Source organism: Ambystoma mexicanum, chromosome 5p, assembly GCF_040938575.1.
Source record: "Ambystoma mexicanum isolate Mex_15411 chromosome 5p, UKY_AmexF1_1, whole genome shotgun sequence".
Lineage (NCBI taxonomy): Eukaryota > Metazoa > Chordata > Amphibia > Caudata > Ambystomatidae > Ambystoma > Ambystoma mexicanum.
In genome coordinates this window covers 102,460,318-102,480,408 of record NC_090930.1, presented here as the reverse complement: position 1 = coordinate 102,480,408, position 20,091 = coordinate 102,460,318, and the positions used below count along the sequence as shown (strand labels likewise).

The window sequence follows — 20,091 nt, the reverse complement described above, 5'->3', positions numbered from 1 at the left end:
CAGTGAAACCAAATATTTGCAAAGTAAAAAATAACCCTTTATACTTATGGAGACTCTAGGTTATAACTTAGATGGGCTTCCCCTAGACGACAGTTAATTAGAAAACCAAAAGGCCTGTCTTTGGATATATTCACCAGGTGGATATGTTTGAGAAAGAACATTTTACTATAGAAAAACACACAAAAGTGTATATATTTGTTGTTGTTATTCAGCTTAAAAAATACCTTTAACGAAAGTAAACAAATTCATATTCACTACAGATAATAAACATAGTAATTAATTACACCTCAGAAATTCCCTAAAATACAATTCACGAGATCCACAAAATTATAAAAGTAAACGGTTCTCTTGCAATGATTTACTCCAATTTCATGCATTTTTTGATTTTGAAAAGCCGGTCACAGCCAAGACCAACGAGGTAGTTAGAATGGCTATGCAGAATTGCATAAAAGAATCACACGTTATTACATTTAAAATGTCTAAACATTTCCTAACCTACAATTCCCGAGGTCGATGAAGTTCAACACATGATGTAATTAGATGTTGCACATTTTCTATAACAACATCTGAACCACAGAACCAACACGACCCATGGTCGGCAAACAACATTCCATGTTGTGTGGTATCTCCTTCGCTGGTACTTGAATTAAACGGAATCTTAGAAACAACCGTCTCGTAGAATGATGTGGATACACAGTGAGTTATGTGGCAACAGTTCCAATTGACTTGGTTTGAAACTGCGAGTGAACATGAGATTAATAAGAATGAGACAGATTCAGTGTATCAATCCAATCGTGTTGATAACATAATGATTTAACCCTCAATGAGTCGTCGATCAGGTCACTTGGTAAAAGATCCAGTCTGGCTAATACTTGATTGCAGACCTCAGAGAATTCACATATAAAAAAATCACCTTGATTCTTCAACACCTTGTTACGTTCATTATATAGTGAGGGTGTGCTAGCTGGGCAAAGTATATTGTATTAAAATGACAGGTATTTAGACTGGGACCTACATTTAAGTGATTAAAGACCATGTTTGTAACATAGGACTTCAATCGGTATACATTGCAGGGTGTTTCGTACCCTCTTCCACATCCTACTCTCAATAGTGGAGAGAAAAGTCAAGTGTCCAGATGGGAAACGATTCAAAACCATATAAAATTTTATGAACGATTTTTCCTTCATAACATTTTAAACTAGGAAGGATTGAATATTTACCACACCAAGAATTCACACGAACAAGTTGATTGCATACTGCAGAGACACATGAAAACAGTCATTCCTTGACCAAGATTTTATTTCGTTTGGCGAAAATGGGGAATCCTAAGTGTATGAAACTCTCCACTTTTTCAAGGGGCACACAAACAAAAGGCTCGACTACTCTTTTAATAGTATAGTGCATCATTTTGGATTTACTTGTATGAATCTTTATACTATGGGCCTCTGCATACTTAGAAAAGGCTGATAAAAGGTGCTGTAGATGAATCAGGGTAACATCAAATATTAAAAAATCATCGGCATATGAGAGCCAAACAAGATTTCGATATTGGATCTTTGGAGTCGCTATGGCTGCCAGCTCTAAATACTTGCCAATATCACTCAGATATAAATTAAATAAAGATGGTGCAAGTACACAGCCTTAAGAACCCCTCTTGCAGGTGGACTACTACGGAACAATGAGCCTTCATGATCCAACAGGACCTGTATATTAGTATTGGAATACAGCCCAATAATAAGCCGTAGGAAACCCTGCAGGATTCCACAGTTCTGCAACTTAGTCCACAATAGGCCTCTATCTACGGCATTGAAAGCAGCAGAGAGGTCTATTGTGGCCAAGTAAACAGAATCATAGTTATGCCACTGAACTTGGTCAAAGATTGCTTTCATTATAAACCCATTTAATGTGGTTCCATGATATTTACGAAAACCAGTCTGCCACGGAGGGATTTTATTAATCGACTTTTGCCAAGACTCCAAATGCTATAATAGGATTGCTGCAAAAAACCTGCTATCTGCGTCGATAATTGCAATAGGTCAGTAGTTTAATGGGTCAGAGGGCAAACCCTTCTTAAAGATTTGCAAGGTGTATGCAGTGGACCAAAATATATACTTTTAACATATTTTCTGTTATTTTATATATATATCTATAGAACTACAATACTGCACATTACATTATGTCAATGCTATGTACATGCTGTATGTAATTGTACAAATTCATGTAGTATTCCAATTCCATTATTTCTATCTGATGTCAACTCCTAAAATAAAACAAACGTGCACAGGATGAATCTTTTCCCATGGTTCTCATTCTACCCACATTCAATTCTCACATTGGTTAACCTTATTTTTACTACATAAAATGTGTTTTTCAAACAAACTCACCCAACATGTTTTGTTCCTCCAACATGCAAATTACCAGGAACTCCTTCAGAGCTATTATTATTATTATCATCATCATTATTATTATTATTATTTACAGTTGGCCTACGATGTAAATGGTCTGGGGTATCTTAACATTTCAGTATTCGAGAACTTTAGAGTTCACTGGGTTTAATAGCAGATTACAACATGTTGGGTGAATAATGATATGTATTGTGACTCTGATGTAAGAAATCCAAGGACTTGTTGGGTGAATTTGTACTTGAAAACCTGATTTTATTTTGCTTTGTCTTTTGATCACCAAGCACATTGGTACCTTATTAAAGGCTCAAATACTTTTCTTAGAAGAATCGAACATCAAAATCTTGCAAATGCCGATATTTCTGAAAACTAAATGCAGCTCTTAGGCCCACGGGCATGTGGCACGTTATAAAGATTAAAATAAATAATGAATAAATAAATGAAATCAATAACAACAGAAACAGAACATCTTCATAGCATGAGTGTGGATGATGCTACTAAAACTAAAGCTTAAACCAACAAAGCTCCCATTTAAAAACAACATCATGTACCAGGATAATAAAAGCAAAGTAACAATGCTGTACTAAGCCACTTTCCTTTTTAATCAAGAGTCCAGGGCAATGTGTTGATAGAAGGCTAGTCTTGGTACATATTTCCTTTGACTTCATGCCAGTGCATTCTGTGTTGTGATACCGTCGCATAGGCGTCCCTTGTGCTGTATGCATTGGTGACTCTTGTTCAGATTGTACCACAGGGCTTTCTGACGGGTCATGCTTTTTCTGTGGAGATGTGTCCTGAAGTAAAATATATATAAATATATGTACAGACCCAACATCCCAAGGCCAGAACTTGCAGGCAGTGTCAGATGTGTTTGCCTGTATGGGAGATTATGTGTTTCAAGGAAATTATGTGAAATGAGACTTTATAGTCAATGTAGCTTAGATAGGGTTGTGGTACAATTGATTAGATTTTGAATGCGCCTCTTAAATTCCATTTCCTTGTTAGAGTGAATACATTGGAAAAAGGGTTTTGATTAAAGGGAGCCCTTTTCATGAGACTCCTTTGGTATTTTGTAGATTCCACGCAGAAGCACTCAAAAAGGAAGAAGTCCCTCATTGACTGGGCCCTTCGACGGAGCGGAAGCTCGCCCGGTGGCAGCCCCTCTTCGCAGTCTCCCACCACTCGAAGGAAGCTCTTTGGCCTGTCACTGTCCTCGGTCTGCCCCAATGGCAGTCTCCCCAAACCCATCATGGTAAGGTGCAGTGTCATCATGCTGCCGGGGGGGGGGGGGCGGGGGGTGTGGGACGATGTGTGTGTGTATGTGTGTGTGTGTGTGTGTCAGTACCTGACTTAAGAAATTCTCAATGCGCATTTGTGTGGCCCTAAGCTCTCCATGAAAGGAAATGACACAGGCACTTACCACACCAGCCAAAGTATTACAGTTCTTTTGATTGGTAACATTGCATTGACGCCCTCTGGGAATATATTAACATAAACGTCTGATACGTGTTTTGCTTTTTTTATCCATTGCTAAATACGTACACTTTAATGGGAAAAATAGCTTGTTGTTTAGGCATTTAGTAGTTTCAGTTGGAATATTCTGTACCTGCAATAGACATTTACCCAGCGTCCCTGTTTCCCATTTTTCATAATGTTTGTGTCACTCTATGTATAGAAGCATTCTTGTTTTGCTTGCTCAGACTGCTTTACTTGTGTCTGGACCAATGTGCATCCCTCTGAGGAGTAAAGCACATGTCCACATATTACCTTTAGTCTTCTTTAATTAGCTCTGATGGTTTTATCAACCTTCTAGCTTCCTACTCTTCTACCACACAGAGCGACCGCATTCACCCCTATTCAACGCCCGCTTGCTGCTTGGTCCCACATGATTCAACGTGTCCTAACTGAGTTTGATTCGCTACAATCAACTTTTGACACCAGGCCTGCCCCTGTCAAACCACCAAGAACTGAATACAGATACCGTTGACCCTGAGCTGCCCCCTCGATCCACTTGGGCGCCAGAGACTAGTTAGGTCACAAATGCCCCTGTTTTCACCAACGACATAGCCTATATTTATAGAACCTACCTTGATTGGACAATCCCTTTTGTTTGGACTGTGTTACGGTGTTGTTTGGATAACTACTGGTTAACCTTCACACCCCTCTTAAGAGTAGAGCCTTTGCTCGGCACACGTTATCACTAAAGGCGAAGGACATATACATTTTACCTGTGTCTATTCAACCCTTATTATTGCGTTGGGTTTTGGTTTGCAGAAGTGTGAGGGCTCAGTGGGCCATTTTACCCCTACTCATCTTTTTATGCCTGCAGAGCAGAATCCAATTTGTCACAGGACCAAAATATCATTCTTCACCAATGCCACTCCTATACTGTGACAGGGATGGGTAGGACAGACAAGGGATTAGCCTTGTTCCTCCTCATCTGCGTTCCAAGTGAAACGGTACCGATTTCTCTTATTCCTTCTGAAGCTACCTACCAGCGCCCCCCATGGAACATGTAAACCATGTATTTTCAATGTCTACATATGGTCTACGGGTATCACTCATTCAAAATGCAATCCAAGTGCTATCACATCTATACATGGTTAACTATCAATACATAATTTGCTCGGATCGATGTATATGATCCTCTGTTGGACAAAAAGAATGTATTTTCTGTATTTTGTACTTGACCACTATATTCAAGATGTCAGAAATATAGTCAATGGTGCTCATTACACGGTAGGCGGTAAACCATCGTGCTACTAGCACCATGGTTGCCGCCGGTACCATACCGGTACCACCATGGAGGAAAGGGGAATTACCACCGCATTCCAAGGTTCGCTGGGCGGTAATTCCGCCTTTCTCCATGGCCCTTCCCATTCCCATTTTTGCCCCATAGGGCATAATGGGAATGGGGAAGGAGCTAATTACGGTACCGCAAATTGCTGTACCGTAATTAGTACCAAGGTCCCTTTGCGGGTCCCAACTTTAACGGCTGGTCTACACCAGCCGTTAAAGTCGGGTCCCGCAAAAGGACCTCGTAGTAAGGTGGTAAGGGTTTATCGGTACCAGTGCCCCTACCGGTACCAGTAAACCCTTACCGCCTACCGTTTAATGAGACCCAATATCTACATTTTCTGTCATCTAAAAGATGTGAGAATGAATTGCCAGTGTGCTGAGAATTGTGGGCTAAGACTTAGTAGGTTTCACTAAAGAAGCAACACAATTATTGTGGTGGTCCCCAAATGGTACTATACATGTACATAGGGAAATATAGACAACTGAAGTGGATCAAGCATGTCACCCTGCCCATGCATTAACGTGTAAAATAGCTGTACTTATAATAACATTATTAAAAAACGTAGCAGGCGCCCCTCTCTAGAAAGAACATGGCACGATAACCTGTTCTGTGGTTTTTTTCCCCACTTTGCGAGTCCCGCAGCCATCGCTTTTTGCTCACTGTACCGTTCACAGATGGGAAATATCCATTTGCATATCAGTCTTTGCCCCGCCCACATGGGCAGTCCAGCATCAAAATGCTATGGCAATTCCCTTCTGAATAAGAGTACCAACAGCAACCCCAGACACGCGTTTCAGCCTTGTTGGGCCTCATCAGTGAGGTGGAGCGGTGCCTCTCTGAGCACATTGAGCATGGGGTCCATGTCTGGGTTCCCCCAGGTAACTTAGGGTGACCAACCCCAAGTTGTTTGCAAACATTTGTTTAAAAGGTAGAAGGCACCCGTTTCTAGAAAGAACATAGCATGATAACCTGTTCTGTGGTTTTTTCCCACAGTGAGAATCCGCAGCCATCACGTTTTGCTCACTGTACCTTTCACAGATGGGAAATATCCATTTGCATACCAGTCTTATAATAACATTAACCTGTTGAATTAAAGAAAAGGAGCTGTCTAGCAAGAAACCTAAAAAGCTCCCAGCTGTGAGGGGAAAATGCAAATATATGGACTTCCCAGCAAAGCCAGTGGCCATTGTTCAGACTAGTGCCTCACAAAAAACATAAACAAAAAAGATACAATATTCAGTATTCCCCATTATCTGCTGATGATTTTCATTGCAAGATATTATTGTCTGATCAACTGGATTACTGGAACTTCAATCTGGTTGGTCCCTTACGAGTGTTTCCTGTAAAAGTTGTCTTTTTTGTATACATTCATGCATTCATTCAATAATTAATCAATCAAGCAGAGTTTGGATTATTTTCTTATGTGTGATATCATAATGACTTCCTATATACAACAAATTTAAAAAAACGAAAAGGAAGTCTATACTCAATGCACCAATCAGCACCCAGGGACACTGGAGGCTAGTCCTGACAAAATGGACTCTCACTCTAATGCTGCTGCACTTGGTATCAAAAATATCATTACTGAACACATATGCACACATTACAGAAAACATGCAATAGTGCATAAAAACCAACAAAAGGGTCCAGACACAGGATGAACAATACCCTATTGGGGACACATAGCTATAACACACGTGATTATATGCCCACGATTGCACTATTCTGCACAATTTCATTCTAAGACAATGAACAAAGGTCAATTAATGCGACCTATATATGCTCATACAATAGGTGACCCTGTTTCCCTCGGTGTTGATAGAATTTGGTGCATTGAGTATACCTTTCCTTTTTTTTTACAGAAAGATGTGCTCCCCATAAGGTAGGCAGGCTACTTTACCCTACAATGGGGAAGCTGTTTGTTAATAGTGATATTATAATGATGCATAACATAATTCATACAGAGCAGTAAACTAATTGGTTTTCTCATTAGAACTATATATACACACACACACACACCTCCCCCCCCCTCATCAAAACAACACAATAACTCATCATGTTCATCATGTGATAATATTGAAAGAGTGTTGCCTGTGGATACACCCAAGTTCAAATGTCGTTGCCCCCTAGGACATGCTGCTCCTGCTCTACCGGGAAGGGCCCAGCACCCGGGGCATCTTCAGGCGCTCGGCCAATGCGAAGACTTGCAAGGAGTTGAAGGAGAAGCTGAATTCAGGCGATGAAGTGCAGATGGGCGAGGAGTCCGTCTTCGTGGCTGCTGCCGTCATCACGGTGAGTAGGGCAGAAGTGACTACGCTTATGTGTGAGGTGCTCTTGACACATTTACAAATAATTCACAGGACACATAGAAGTGAACCTATACATGTTGGACTCAACATTGCTTCTGTATACACACACATATTGCAGCTTTTTTCTATAGGATGCTTTTGTTCTCAGCGGCAGCACAGGGTAATTTGTGCCTGTCCACTCATACTTCTCTACACAAAACACACTTCCTTCGCCCTCCGGATGCACAGGAATGTCTATGCTATGCTATGTCAGATAGGAAGGGGGATGGAACTACACTTATGTTTCAAAAGCCACTGCGAGGCTTGGTTATACTATAATATCAGTAGAATATATTCAAGCTCAGGAATAATGCTTAAAGAGGCAGATATGCAATAACACAATTATAAGTTTGGCAGTAGCTTTGCCGGTAAAACCGTCAGGCTGCCACCACAAACTTGCACATTTTTCCGGCACCCAGGAATAGGCAATTCCCAGGGTATTACAATGCCGGTGGACCCGGTAATTGCCCATTCCTGGTCGCCTGAAAATATTCTTCCCCATTCCCATTTGAGCCCGATAGGGCGCAATGGGAATACGGAAGCCGGACGCACCGGCATCATTCGTGAATGGTGCCGGTGCATGCGGCATGCTCTGCTCACGGGTGCCGGTACACCCGCCAGGTCAGACCTGGCAGACGCAAAGGCACCCGTGAGCAGAACTCTTAGTTTGCCGGTCCGATAACTACGTTACCGGAAAGCTTACCTGTACTGTAGTTACCGGACGGGAACTCTCCTAATGAGGCCCAATATGTAACTTGAACATAATGACCCAAATCAGAGTTATCCGGCATCTAGCACCTACAGGTAATATTATTAACCCACTCCTATGGCACTCAATGCATCGACCTCGCAAGGGTGAAAGGCAGAGCTCACACTGCTGGTATTGAAACTTGTAATTGCAGGTTGCACACAGATATCAACAAAAGGGGCTGAACCCACTGTGCTATCTCACTATCTATCACGCACATGATGAACATGAATAGTTTCACGGAAATCGTACATGGGGAATACAAATGCATGGCTGTGCATTTTTATGTGCATGCAGCAATGTATTCCTTTCACGTCGACCATCTCACAGCGCCTGATTAAGGACATCTAAATGATGCCGCAGTCATCCCCGGATTTACACCAGTTGTAGACATCAAGAATCAGGCACGAGATAACGCATGCAAATTTGTATTTGTATTTCTTTATTTTGTATAGCGCGCCGGGCCCAAAGGCATCGGGGCGCTTTGTTTTTAGGTTACAGGCATGTGATACAGTTTAAGGTACACGAATATAATACATGAGGGTGATAATAATAAAAATGACATAGATATACAGTGAAATAAATGAAAATGAGGAATAACATATATGAGATGCTCCCCGGCATCACCTCATTTGTTATGAGGCAATCCTTGTGAATCCGCCCCAGCATTCACAAGTTGCCACCCCGTCCTGACCTCTCAGCTACCCATGGTACTGCAGACAACACTGTCCTGCTAGCTAGACTCGATTCTTACATGGGCACCAGGGGCATCAGGGGCAGGGCCTACAATGGAGCACATCATTCCTCCAAGATCCTTGAGCCAGGAGAGCAACTTTCATCCAAGCATTTCACCACCCCATGCAGACTTTTCAGGGATCCTAATGAATCCATTGACAATTTTAATATCCACACCCCTCCATTAACAGTTCTACCAACCCAGTAAACATTGATTTCAAAATGTTCACTCAGGGCAAGATGTACTCTTTGTTTTTTTGTATGACCATTGAACAAAATGTGTACGTAATTAATCTAGTGCAAAGATATTAGTAAAAAGGCTCCAATGCACCTGCATTTTGATCTTAAGCAGAGTTTTCATTTTTGCAGTGATTCAGGATAAATGTTGTCTACATTTGCAAAAGCATGGCTGGCGTTGTATGTGTTTCCATGCAGAGGGGACCTGGCCTAGCAGTACGGGCTGGGCTGCTCCCATTGGTGGTGGTACCTGACTGATTTGCATATGGCTGGGCCCCTTTTGCAATGGCGAAGAGGTGAAAAACGGTGGTGTGGGAGGTTGCCCAGAACAATGGCTGTGGTTCAGATTTATTCAAAACCTTCCACCCATCACCTTTTTGCTTATCATTTGCAAAAAGACCTGGCTCTGGACATCAGGCTGGTATGCCCTAGTATTCTTAACTGTCCAGCATGGGCCAAGGTAGACCCGCACAGGATTTTGAAGCATGTGTTTTTCATCCCACCCATGCTACACATAAACTTGGCACTTTTTCTATTTCTCGCTTCCTCTTAGTTAATCTGTCCACACCCCACCCTTTAGATATCCACATACATAGTTCAGGTGTGGTCGGCTCTTACAATAAGAATGTTCTGTGCTGTAAATGTCTGTTTCTTTTTCATTTGCAGTGAGGGCACATGCCCGTGCTGGAAATGTTATACATTACGAGGCTGGTGCTTTGCATCAGCAATCACATTAGGAATAGTGTTTTTACTATTTCTATTTCTGGCACTACCACTCATGGTGGAATCTGGGGGAGGAGAGGGAGACTCCCATATTCCACCACAAGTTTTTGGCGGGATTTAAGAGCTTGCAGTGAACCACACTATGTCACCTACATTTTCATGGATCAGCCCAGGCATATACATGGCTTCATGTTTGCAAAGTCTATCCTAGATTAATCACCACACATGGCTCTGCTATGGCTGGCTGCTATTGACACTCCATTGAGGTAGCAGCAAGTTGAAAGATCATGCCATTATACTGTACAGCTGTATATGCTATATGTTTGATTTTTTGAATGGAGAAAAAAATAAACTGACCATACTGCTATACGTGTATATTTAATTCAGGATTTTCTGCGCAATATACCTGACAGTGTTCTATCCTCAGAAATGTATGGACTCTGGATGGACGCCACCGACATGCAGCACCATGAGTATAAGATTGAGGCCATTAAAAGGTTTGTGAAGTGCTAAATCATCTTTGTGCGTGTGCAAAAACACAACTTTCGTGGTGTACAGAAAGTCTCAATGGTCATATGTTCTATACGTGCCGCGGTATTTCCCAGGGTTATCCTTTGCATTTAGGTTGGAAGACGTTATTTGTGATATCAAAATGTTGCTATTTAATTGTTATGGTTGATTTGTAAAGTTATCTAGAATATAAATCTAAGATTTGACAACTCAGATCAAATGCCAATTCTAAAAATCCGAGCACAATTTAATATGTGGTCACATGAGGTGAGGTTTTGCCAGTCTGTATATTCACACCTATCTGACCTATATGCTGCTAATGTAGCCCCCCGTAACATGAGGTGAGGTTTTGCCAGTCTGTATATTCACACCTCTCTGACCCATATGTTGCCTGATGGAGCCCCCCGTAACATGAGGTGAGGTTTTGTCAGTCTGGGTAATCATACCCATTTGACCTATATGGTGCCTATTGTCACCTCCTGTAACATGAGATGAGGCTTGCTAGCCCGTGTGCACACACCTTTGTTCATGCCTGTAACTATATATGTTTTTTTGCACTAATGTACCATGCACTTTCTATAACAAGCGCCTAGATGTCTATAGGCGTTGTGCGCTGAGATAAATGCCAAGTAAATGAATACACAAATAATTAATTAAATAAATACATAAAATATCTTTCTATTGCATGGGTATCCAATGGGGGTGTTTCACTCAGAGGTGTTGCTTGGGGTTGGGGGGGGCAAAGGGGTTATAGCCCCACGTCTTTTGGTTGTAGCCCGGATAGAAGCTCAGGGGCTACAACCGAAAGGATAGCTAGCCCTGCGTCCCGACAGTAGCATAGCCCCAGATCTTTTCCAAACTTTTAGTTACCACACCAAAACTTTGAAAGATGTACTTAATTATCCTTCAGAGAAAAAATGAAAATCTCTGACCTTATCATTTTTAATGATTACCAGCCAATGATGTATTTCCATTTTATGGGAAGATTCGTGAAATGGGTCGTACCTCATAAGGTTTTGTATGATAATGTGGGCTTGGCTCCAATCAATCCCTATCATAACGTGTGTTCAGCTCACCTCACTTTAATCTGTATCATATAGTGTGATTGGCTCCTATTAAATCCTATCACAAAGTGTGCTTGGTTGCTAGTGTTACTGAGTCCTGTCTTCACATACCATAAAGTGTTCTTGGATCTGATTAATCTCGTATAATTCTATAACATAAAATTAGTTTGGATACTAATGTTATTGACTCGTGTTATCACGTATCATAAAGTGTGCTTGGCTCCTACTAATCCTTATGTGATGTGATGTTATGTTATATGGCACTTATACAGCGCCTACTGCCATTGGTATGGCCTCTTAGTGCTGTGGTGTTGAACGCCCTAAGGAAGAGAGAAATGCAAGTTGTGAGTTGTAAATTGTGAAGAAAGAGTTTCTAAAATGAATGGGTGTCTTTTTAACCAGCACAAAGGTGGGTAGGGAGTGGCTAGGTCCCTCCCATGAACCCATAGTTATCAGACAGCGAAAGGTTGCCGTGACAAGGTGTCTGGGGAGTGGGAGAGTCAGAATGGTCAGATTGTTTGAACGGTTGGTCCCATTTTTGCATGGCTCTCAGCTGCATTCTATTCGAGAATGTGATGCATATTGTGGGTGTGTCTAATCTAGTGTTTATTGAGATATATACAGGTGTGTGGGCAGTGCAGGAATACAGTTATGTTTTGTTGTGGTGGGGTGCTTGATGTTTGATTGAAGAGCGACTGACACCTGATTGGAAATGATCTCGCAGAGCTTATCCTAAAGGCCTGACTGGGATGCATTCAATTGGGGTGGTGATATATCCCCCCCCTTGACGACTCGTCAGATACCCCAGAATTCCTGTCAGCGGGTGAGTAATAATTAATTCCAGAGCTGGGCTGGGTTTGTCAGCCTATCGAAATGAAGAGCCGGGTTTTGAGAGGCCTCCTGAAGGCGAGATGATCTTCTGTGCGACGGATGGTTAAAGGGATATAGATCCAGATGGTGCATGCGTGGACTGAAAAAGAGGAGCCCTTTATTCTTGTGGATTTTGTCACTGGAACGATGAGAAGTGCTGCGCCTGATCTGAGGTTTTTGTTAGGCCTGTATTGTGCATGTGTCTGCCGCAGTTATTCAGAGCCTGTGCTCTGCTTTGCTTGTTGGGGGATGCACATTGCCTCAAAGGTGGATTGTTACCCGATCGTAAGCCAGTGAGGCACTCAGCGGGTGGGTGAGATGTCCCTGGACCCCATGGGGCTTGCAGCAGTGTTTGGTACCCATTGGAGTATGCTTAGCTGTGATGCATTGGGTCCCAGGTATAGGGTGTTAGCATAATCTAACCTTAAAAGGATGATAGCCACCATTGTGGAGACTCTGCGAGGGAAAGTCAGGTAGGGAAATAGGCAGCGGAGAATGCAAATGTGTAGGGAGCAGCTTTTTTGTCACTGAGTTCATGTGGTGTGATACAGTCAGGTCCACGTCCACCATGCATCCAAGGTTTTTTATTTTGCTGGAGGAGGTGGACGATGGGCCAAGAGAGAGTGGCCATGAGGTGGGTTGTGGAAAGACGGAGGTCTTCTCGCAGAGCATGATCTCAGTTTTTCCTGGGTTTGGTACTAGGTGTTTGACAGTCATCCAGTGCTCAATTTTTGAGAGGCATGTTGCGAGATCGGGGGAGGTGGCGGAATTCTGAAGACAATTTTGGTGTTGTCTGCGTAGATTTAGCAGTTTGGTTCATGGGAGCGAAAGAGTGTGGGAAGGAGGCTTAGGTAGCGGTTAAAGAAGAGTGGGGGGGGGGAGAATCCCTGCAGGACTGGGCAGGGGCATAAGGAGAACGGAGGCAAGTGTACTAGATGGGCTCTGTTTGGTGAGGAAGGAGGATATACACGACAGAGCTGTGTCCCTGATGCCAAGAGAGTGAAGTTATTATGTAGTGCTTGGGGATGAATGCAGAAGCCTGTGATGTAAGATGGAATGTTATGGTGTGAGTGAGGGAATGATTGTGGTGAAGGTTCTAGGCCCAGGCAATCGGAGAACCCCTGCCTGGGTGATGGGAGCCAGTGGCTGTACTTACTGAGCTAACTCAATGTAACTTAAGTTTATATAATAAAGTAACTACTGGAACTTAAAAACAAAAAAAGAAAGTAAGCAGTGATTTGGGTCCCTGGAGTAGACCGTGGGTGAATAGGGGAGCTGCACCACGGTAGATGACCCAGGGAGCTATGCAAAGCACGGGGGTGCAGTTCTCAGAAGAAAACCCAGGGCAAAGCATGAAAGTAAAGAGAGGGAGCTGTAGCTGACCCCAAGGGTGAAAGCAAAAGTGCCCAAAGCCCAGGGCAAGAAGAGGCTGTAAGACCCACACATGTCAGTGGATGTGCCCCTGTGCTGATGAAGGGCGCCCGTGGGGAAGCAAAGCGGTGCACAAAAAAAGTGGTACTCATTGTGTTGAAGAAGTGGAAGTGCCCGGTGTTCCCACAGGGTAACGCTGCCCTAACTGGTGTTAAGGCCTGTGGGACAGAGGGCAGTCCGCTGTGTTCATGGCGACCGTTGTGTTGCTTGGGGACAGAGCCCTCCTTCGTCTGCCTTCCAGAGTGGGATAGTAATGACGTCATAGTGTCGATGTGGGGGGATGGTGAAGATAGAACATCTCCACCATTTGCGTTCTTCATGGAGGCTGGGATGCAGTCTTAACGGAGTGAGCGGCGGAGTGATGCAAGAAACAACGGTGTTGGTGGCTGTTTGAAGTTACTTAAAGGAAAAATCAATGTTTAAAAAAAATAGTGGCGTGTGTGAGGACTGTTAACTGACAATAGAGTCCATCAGAAAGTAGGTGCAAGTTTATTGAACCGGGACTGCGTTGGGTATAGCATTATCCATGTGATAATAATATTGCTGTTATGCAAGAGAGGTAGTTTTAACCTCAAGGCAGGCTTTTAGTGTTGTTGTTGCAATTGCAGCTTTGGACTTTTAGGATGTGAAAGCAGGCAAAGTAGTGTGAAGAATGTATGCACTTACTAAAGAGTCTATCATTTTGGTTAAATATGTGTAGGTAGCGTGTTATTGATGAGCAATGGACCTTCAAGTCCAAGTGTATATGTCTATTAAGCAAGTAATGTTGGTATTACAATATCATGTGACCAATGTGAATGGCGAAAATATGCGGGTGTGCTGGATTTGATATGATTTGATATGGATGTGATGTGGATCTGAGGAATTTCAGGTTAGCAGGTGTGAGCAGCTATGGACTTATAGGGTTATGATAAAATGTAAGTTGCCATACAGTGAGTATTTTGACCAGAAAAAGGGTGAGAATGGTTCGAGGGATGTTCAGCAATGGACCTTTAGCCAAGCGATGCAGTGTAATGGTATGCCAATTGTATGCCCAAAGTGTAATATTTGTAGGGTTGGTGAATTGTTTATGCCAGCCGGAGTAGAAAGGGGGGTTTACCTCCATCATGTAGAGAGGATTCCGCCACAATAAAGAGGGGGGCCGCACCTCTGTCAAGTTGTGTGGTTGATCTGTGTTTTAGATCAGACCATAGTATAAAGGGCGTGTACCTCCGCCATGTAGAGTGGTTGTGCTGTGAGTACACAGGTAGAGTAGAAAGGGGGACGCGCCTCCGTGATGTAGAGATGTTGTTCTTATTATTCTGCATGTATAGAAAGCAGGTAAATGCCCTTCTGCAATGTTATTGTCATGAGTTGTGAATCGCTTTAAAAAGGCACAACATGTGTGTATTGGCTGTGAAATACCATCAGTAGCACTCTGAGGTAGTCACAGGAGAGGGGTTTATTATTTAGTTGTAAAACCCAGAAGAGAAAGGGGGGGTGTCCTCCACATTGTTGAGAGTTGCACCTCTCGTAAAAAAGGTAAAGATGAGAGGTGTGTGGTGTGGAGTTAGAAAATGGTGATGTCTGGATTTGCATGCTGCAGTGTGTTAGGGAGGAGTGTCAATTGATGAACGGTGCTTGCTTGCTTTGTAGGAGACATTTGTCTTCCACCTGCCTTTGTGTTCTTGCATTGTAGTAGTTGCCGCCCCATCCTATGTCAAAAGTTCCATGTGCTGTCTGTTGTCTAAGCGACTGAGGGCAAAGTATACACTCATTCTCATCATCTTTAAAACTATACACAGACTTGCACCACCCTACATACTGGTCCATCTCAATACCTACTCTCCCCCTCAATTGCTACGATCACCCCAGCTCACCTCCTTGCCACCTCTTGTGCACCTTGCACTCCCGCTCGTTTCCACTCTATTCCTCCCCTCGCTCCCTTACTCTGGAATACTCTGCCTCTCCCTCTCTGCACTACTTCCACTCTATCTGTATTGAAATCCAACCTCCTAGCTCTACTCCCTTCTGAAGAAACACATGCATAGCATTGTACACCACCACAAGGCCCTGTTCTGTTGTCTTCTTACCCTACCTCTCTACAACAACCCCACAACACTTATCCCTCACCCCTTCATCCTAAAACATAGTACATCCTCCACTAGAATGTTCCTCTATTTACCTCCCCTGCAGCATCAGGTCCTATATCCACATCCTCTCACCTATTGTTAAGGACACTGGCCCCCCACTCTGTTAACCAGTGTTAAAAGGATTCGTAAGCATTTCTGTGCCAAAAAATGATTTTTTTCCTGTTATTTTCATTAAATTAAATAAATAAAACTCACAAGTGCAGATGTGAATCAGAACTTGCATTTGATGTGGTATTTAATTATGTGCATCGCAGCATACACTGCGCTAAGCTGGCCACCAATTTCAACCTGTGAGATCGTGTCCTCCTACTCAGCCAGTCCTCAGCAGTTGCAATCCCAATTGGTGATCAGCCCACACCACAGCAAGAATGCATCCAGCTGCTCATCCCCAAGCCTTGTGCCAATGTTGCAACTACATGCAGACTTGTAGGAGAAGTGACGCATGAACAATCTGAGACGTATGTTCTTTGGAGGTTCTCGCTTTCCCCTTCCCCACTGAACTGATACCCAAACATTGATTATGATGTGCACATACACACACACACACACACACATACACACACACACAGTCAGGGAGGATGTATAGTACAAGATCTTTCTTGTACATTTCCCACTAAGGTTATGTATATTGTACTGTGTGGGGCCTTTTCTGAATCTCTCAATTCTGCACTGTATTTGGAATATGTATTGAATGTGTTTTTAAGTTGCTGCCTTTTTGGTTTTAGCACTTTTTGGTGGCGTAAGCCACAAAAATCGAAAACAACATTCTTACAAAGGGGCTCCAGGAAGCAGCGTTTGTAGTTGGCATGACAACTGGAAATGCTTTGACATACAATCCCCAACGCACGAAGTGTTAATTTTAGTTGTACTATGAGGATGTAACCGAATAGTGGCTTGTTTAATGCATTTCCTCCCAATCAGGAGTACTGTCACATTTCACGTGCATGGGAGACTTTCAGCTGCAGAGTGATCTGTTTTTGCTTCCTCTACCGAAGCTCGGAGGTGGTGGGAGTGGAGATATTCACATTGTTGAAAGAACATGGGAGATCTTGGAGTTGTAAGGTTATCATGACACATTTTGGAAATATAACCTTGCATAACCTAGCTGTTGTCCGACTATGAAATTGTGGGAAACACATATGTTTAATATGAAGCAGTAACCCGTGATGGAAAGTATGCTAACTTTTTTTCGGCCTTGAAGAGGATCTGAGTTTGATCAGAATAATTAGTGTCCTGATAGCTATCTTGTTTTCATTGTTGGTTTGGTGCCAAGAGTTCCGAACAACCACATGGGAGGCCGTTTATAAAGGATTCTGTTTTTGCTTACCAGCGCTAGGGGTTATCGATTTGTGTGAAGCGGGTGATTGACATTGCAATGAATTAGGCAGGCTAGCCAGTGGCTGACGTAACAGCCTCATCAGCGTGCAAGGGAGGCGAGCACTGCAAGAGATTGCTTGCAATTACCCTGAATGGCTTGGAGATGCCCCTTTTAAAGCTGCGTGCTAGGACCCGCGTGCACGCTGCCCCGGCAGATGCTTTGCACGGCAATGTGCTGGCCCTTGATGAAAGGGCTCTAGCCTAAGTCCGCTGCTCGCTTTTTCCATGCGAGTGGGTGAGAGTGGCTCTAAGGGAAGCATTGCCATTGGTGGTCAATGGGAGAATTACAGTGACAAGCTGTGTGCCCCTCCTCAAAAGTGTCTGCACTTGCATTGCCAATAGTTTCGACTAGCACTTGCAAGGCCACCTAGTAACTAAAGCCAAAAACAATATGAGAACAACACCTTCAATTGGGTAAAGTCCTCCACCTGCTCCTTTTTTCTTTATTGGTCATGACACAAAGAACAATAACTGCCAAAACGGTGCTGCCCAGCTTCTGCGCTAGAGCAGCAAATATATGTAATAAATACCTGTTTGTTCTGCCTCCTTACCGAAGCGGTAACAATCCCTCAAACTGAAATCGCTTTAATTTGTGCACTAGTGCAAACTTGGCAAAAGACCCCTTTGTCTTACCTCGTGCGCGTTCCCGAACAGCCAGTGCGGTGTCGGGCCCAGGGAAGTGTTCCAGCGCTTTCAGGAGTTCCATGGAGACCGCTTTCCAGAGCACACAGGCATGCACAGGACGATGGCAAAGTGGGTGCTGGGCCCCGGCAAGAGAGCCATGCTTTTCCCGACTCGCCGACTCACCGGAACGCACTGCTCCAGACCATGAATTGGGCAATATATGTAATCTTTCACGGTTCGAGAGCAAAATAGACCCTGGCAGGATCCGTCTTAAAAGCCTGAAGTCCTCTACTGTCAGCCACAGTTATTACAATGTCACTTCATGTACAGACACTTCTCAGTGTTGGCTCTACTGTGACACTCCGACTTAGCTCACACAGCAAGAAGCAGCCATCTTTTCTAAATTTTATACTTAATTTTAAACTTCAAAAATAAGTAAATACACCGCTCTGCGATGTGAGAAACAGTTGTTAAAGGGACTGCACCACCAGCAAACATGCAGAGGACAAAAGCCTGCTCAGGTGATGATATCAAAGCAGGCAGGTCGGGGGAATACATCAACACACAGGCCCAGGCAGGGCCACATAAAAGAGAACTCAGTGGGTTAATGCTCAGGGCTGAGTGTACACCGCACCCGTTTGAAACCGCCCCAAAAACAACTCTGCCTTTCGACATACCTAGTCGGGTAAATATGGTTATACAGCACTGGTAGAACAACCCAAGGCAAACTGCTAAAGAACCATTAATGTCTACATTCATTTGCAAGTGCTATGTGTATATCTTTTGAATCTATGTGATCACTGCGACCACACATTATTGAGACGGCCGAAAAGCCGACATATATATTTTTTTAATTAAAACCCCTTTACACCACAAAGATATGCAGGGCGAGAACCCCCGCAGCCCTCATATATTACTATAGTATCCCATACTCCTACACATATATATGTGGTGTCAAGGGGGTGTTTAAAAGTTGGGCATTTCGACCATCGCAATTTTGAGGGCGACATTTTGGGCCATTTCCTATCATTTCAGATAATAAGGCGGCTTGCTACCAAAACGATAAGGGAAATTATAATGCTGCATATTATAGTGAGCTGTCATTGTCTGGGCTGTTTTTTTCATAAAGGCGCCCTGCAGTCTTTATTTCCGCCTCAGTCTCATCTTTCCAGTTTCGATGGGGCGCTTGTTCCCTACTTCTGCATAGGGTGTACTTTCTGGGAGGCGCCTCCTTGAGTAGGGGAAGCGCTTCACACGGCAGTTGCACCCCTTCTTTGGAGAGTAGGAAGGTGGACATGCTCACTCAGAAAGTGGTTTGGTGCACGTGTTATTCCTCTTAAAAAGTTAGTAAACCTGCACAAACAGAATTAAAGAACATAGAGGCAAAGAGGCAAAAATAACATTTCGTTTGGTTATTTTCAATTTCTCCATTTATACAAATATAAATATTTTGGTTTTCGTTTTTCTTGGCCGCTCTACCCCGACCCAGCCTACCCGTCATTCTCTCTTCCCCCACCCACCCTACTCCCATTCTCTCTACCCCATTCACCCTTACCCATTCTCTCTACCCCACCCTTCCCCATTCTCTCTACCCCTACTCGCCCTACCCACACTCTCTCTACCTCAGCACTCGCCTACCCCCACCTACCCTACCTGCATTCTTTCTACCCCCACCCACCCAACCCGCACCCAACCCACACTCGCTCTACCCACACACTTCCACCCTACCCACACTCTCTCTATCCCCACCCATCCACCTTACCCGCACTCTCTCTATCCCCAACCCAACCTAACCACACTCTCTCTATCCTGCACCCACCCTTACTGCACTCTCTATCCCCAACCACCCAACCTGCACTGTCTCTACCCCCACCCACCCTACCTGCACTCTTTCTACCCCTACCCTACCCACACTCGCTCTATCCCCACCCATCCACCCTACCTGCACTCTCTCTACCCCTACCCTACCCACACTCTCTCTATCCCCACCCATCCACCTTACCCGCACTCTCTCTATCCCCAACCCAACCTAACCACACTCTCTCTATCCTGCACCCACCCTTACTGCACTCTCTATCCCCAACCACCCA

The 20,091-nt window shown here is 43.7% G+C and overlaps 1 protein-coding gene across 2 annotated transcripts in view; it reads left to right on the top strand.

The window, feature by feature from the left end:
* LOC138480760 (rho GTPase-activating protein 20-like) overlaps positions 1 to 20,091 on the top strand; it is a 477,633-nt gene that overhangs the window by 447,057 nt on the left and 10,485 nt on the right. For both annotated transcript variants that reach the window (XM_069612494.1, XM_069612495.1), the window contains exons 10-12: positions 3,479 to 3,654; positions 7,333 to 7,494; positions 10,381 to 10,490. In XM_069612494.1, the coding sequence (XP_069468595.1) occupies positions 3,479 to 3,654; positions 7,333 to 7,494; positions 10,381 to 10,490 (448 nt within the window). The remainder of the gene's footprint in view (positions 1 to 3,478; positions 3,655 to 7,332; positions 7,495 to 10,380; positions 10,491 to 20,091) is intronic.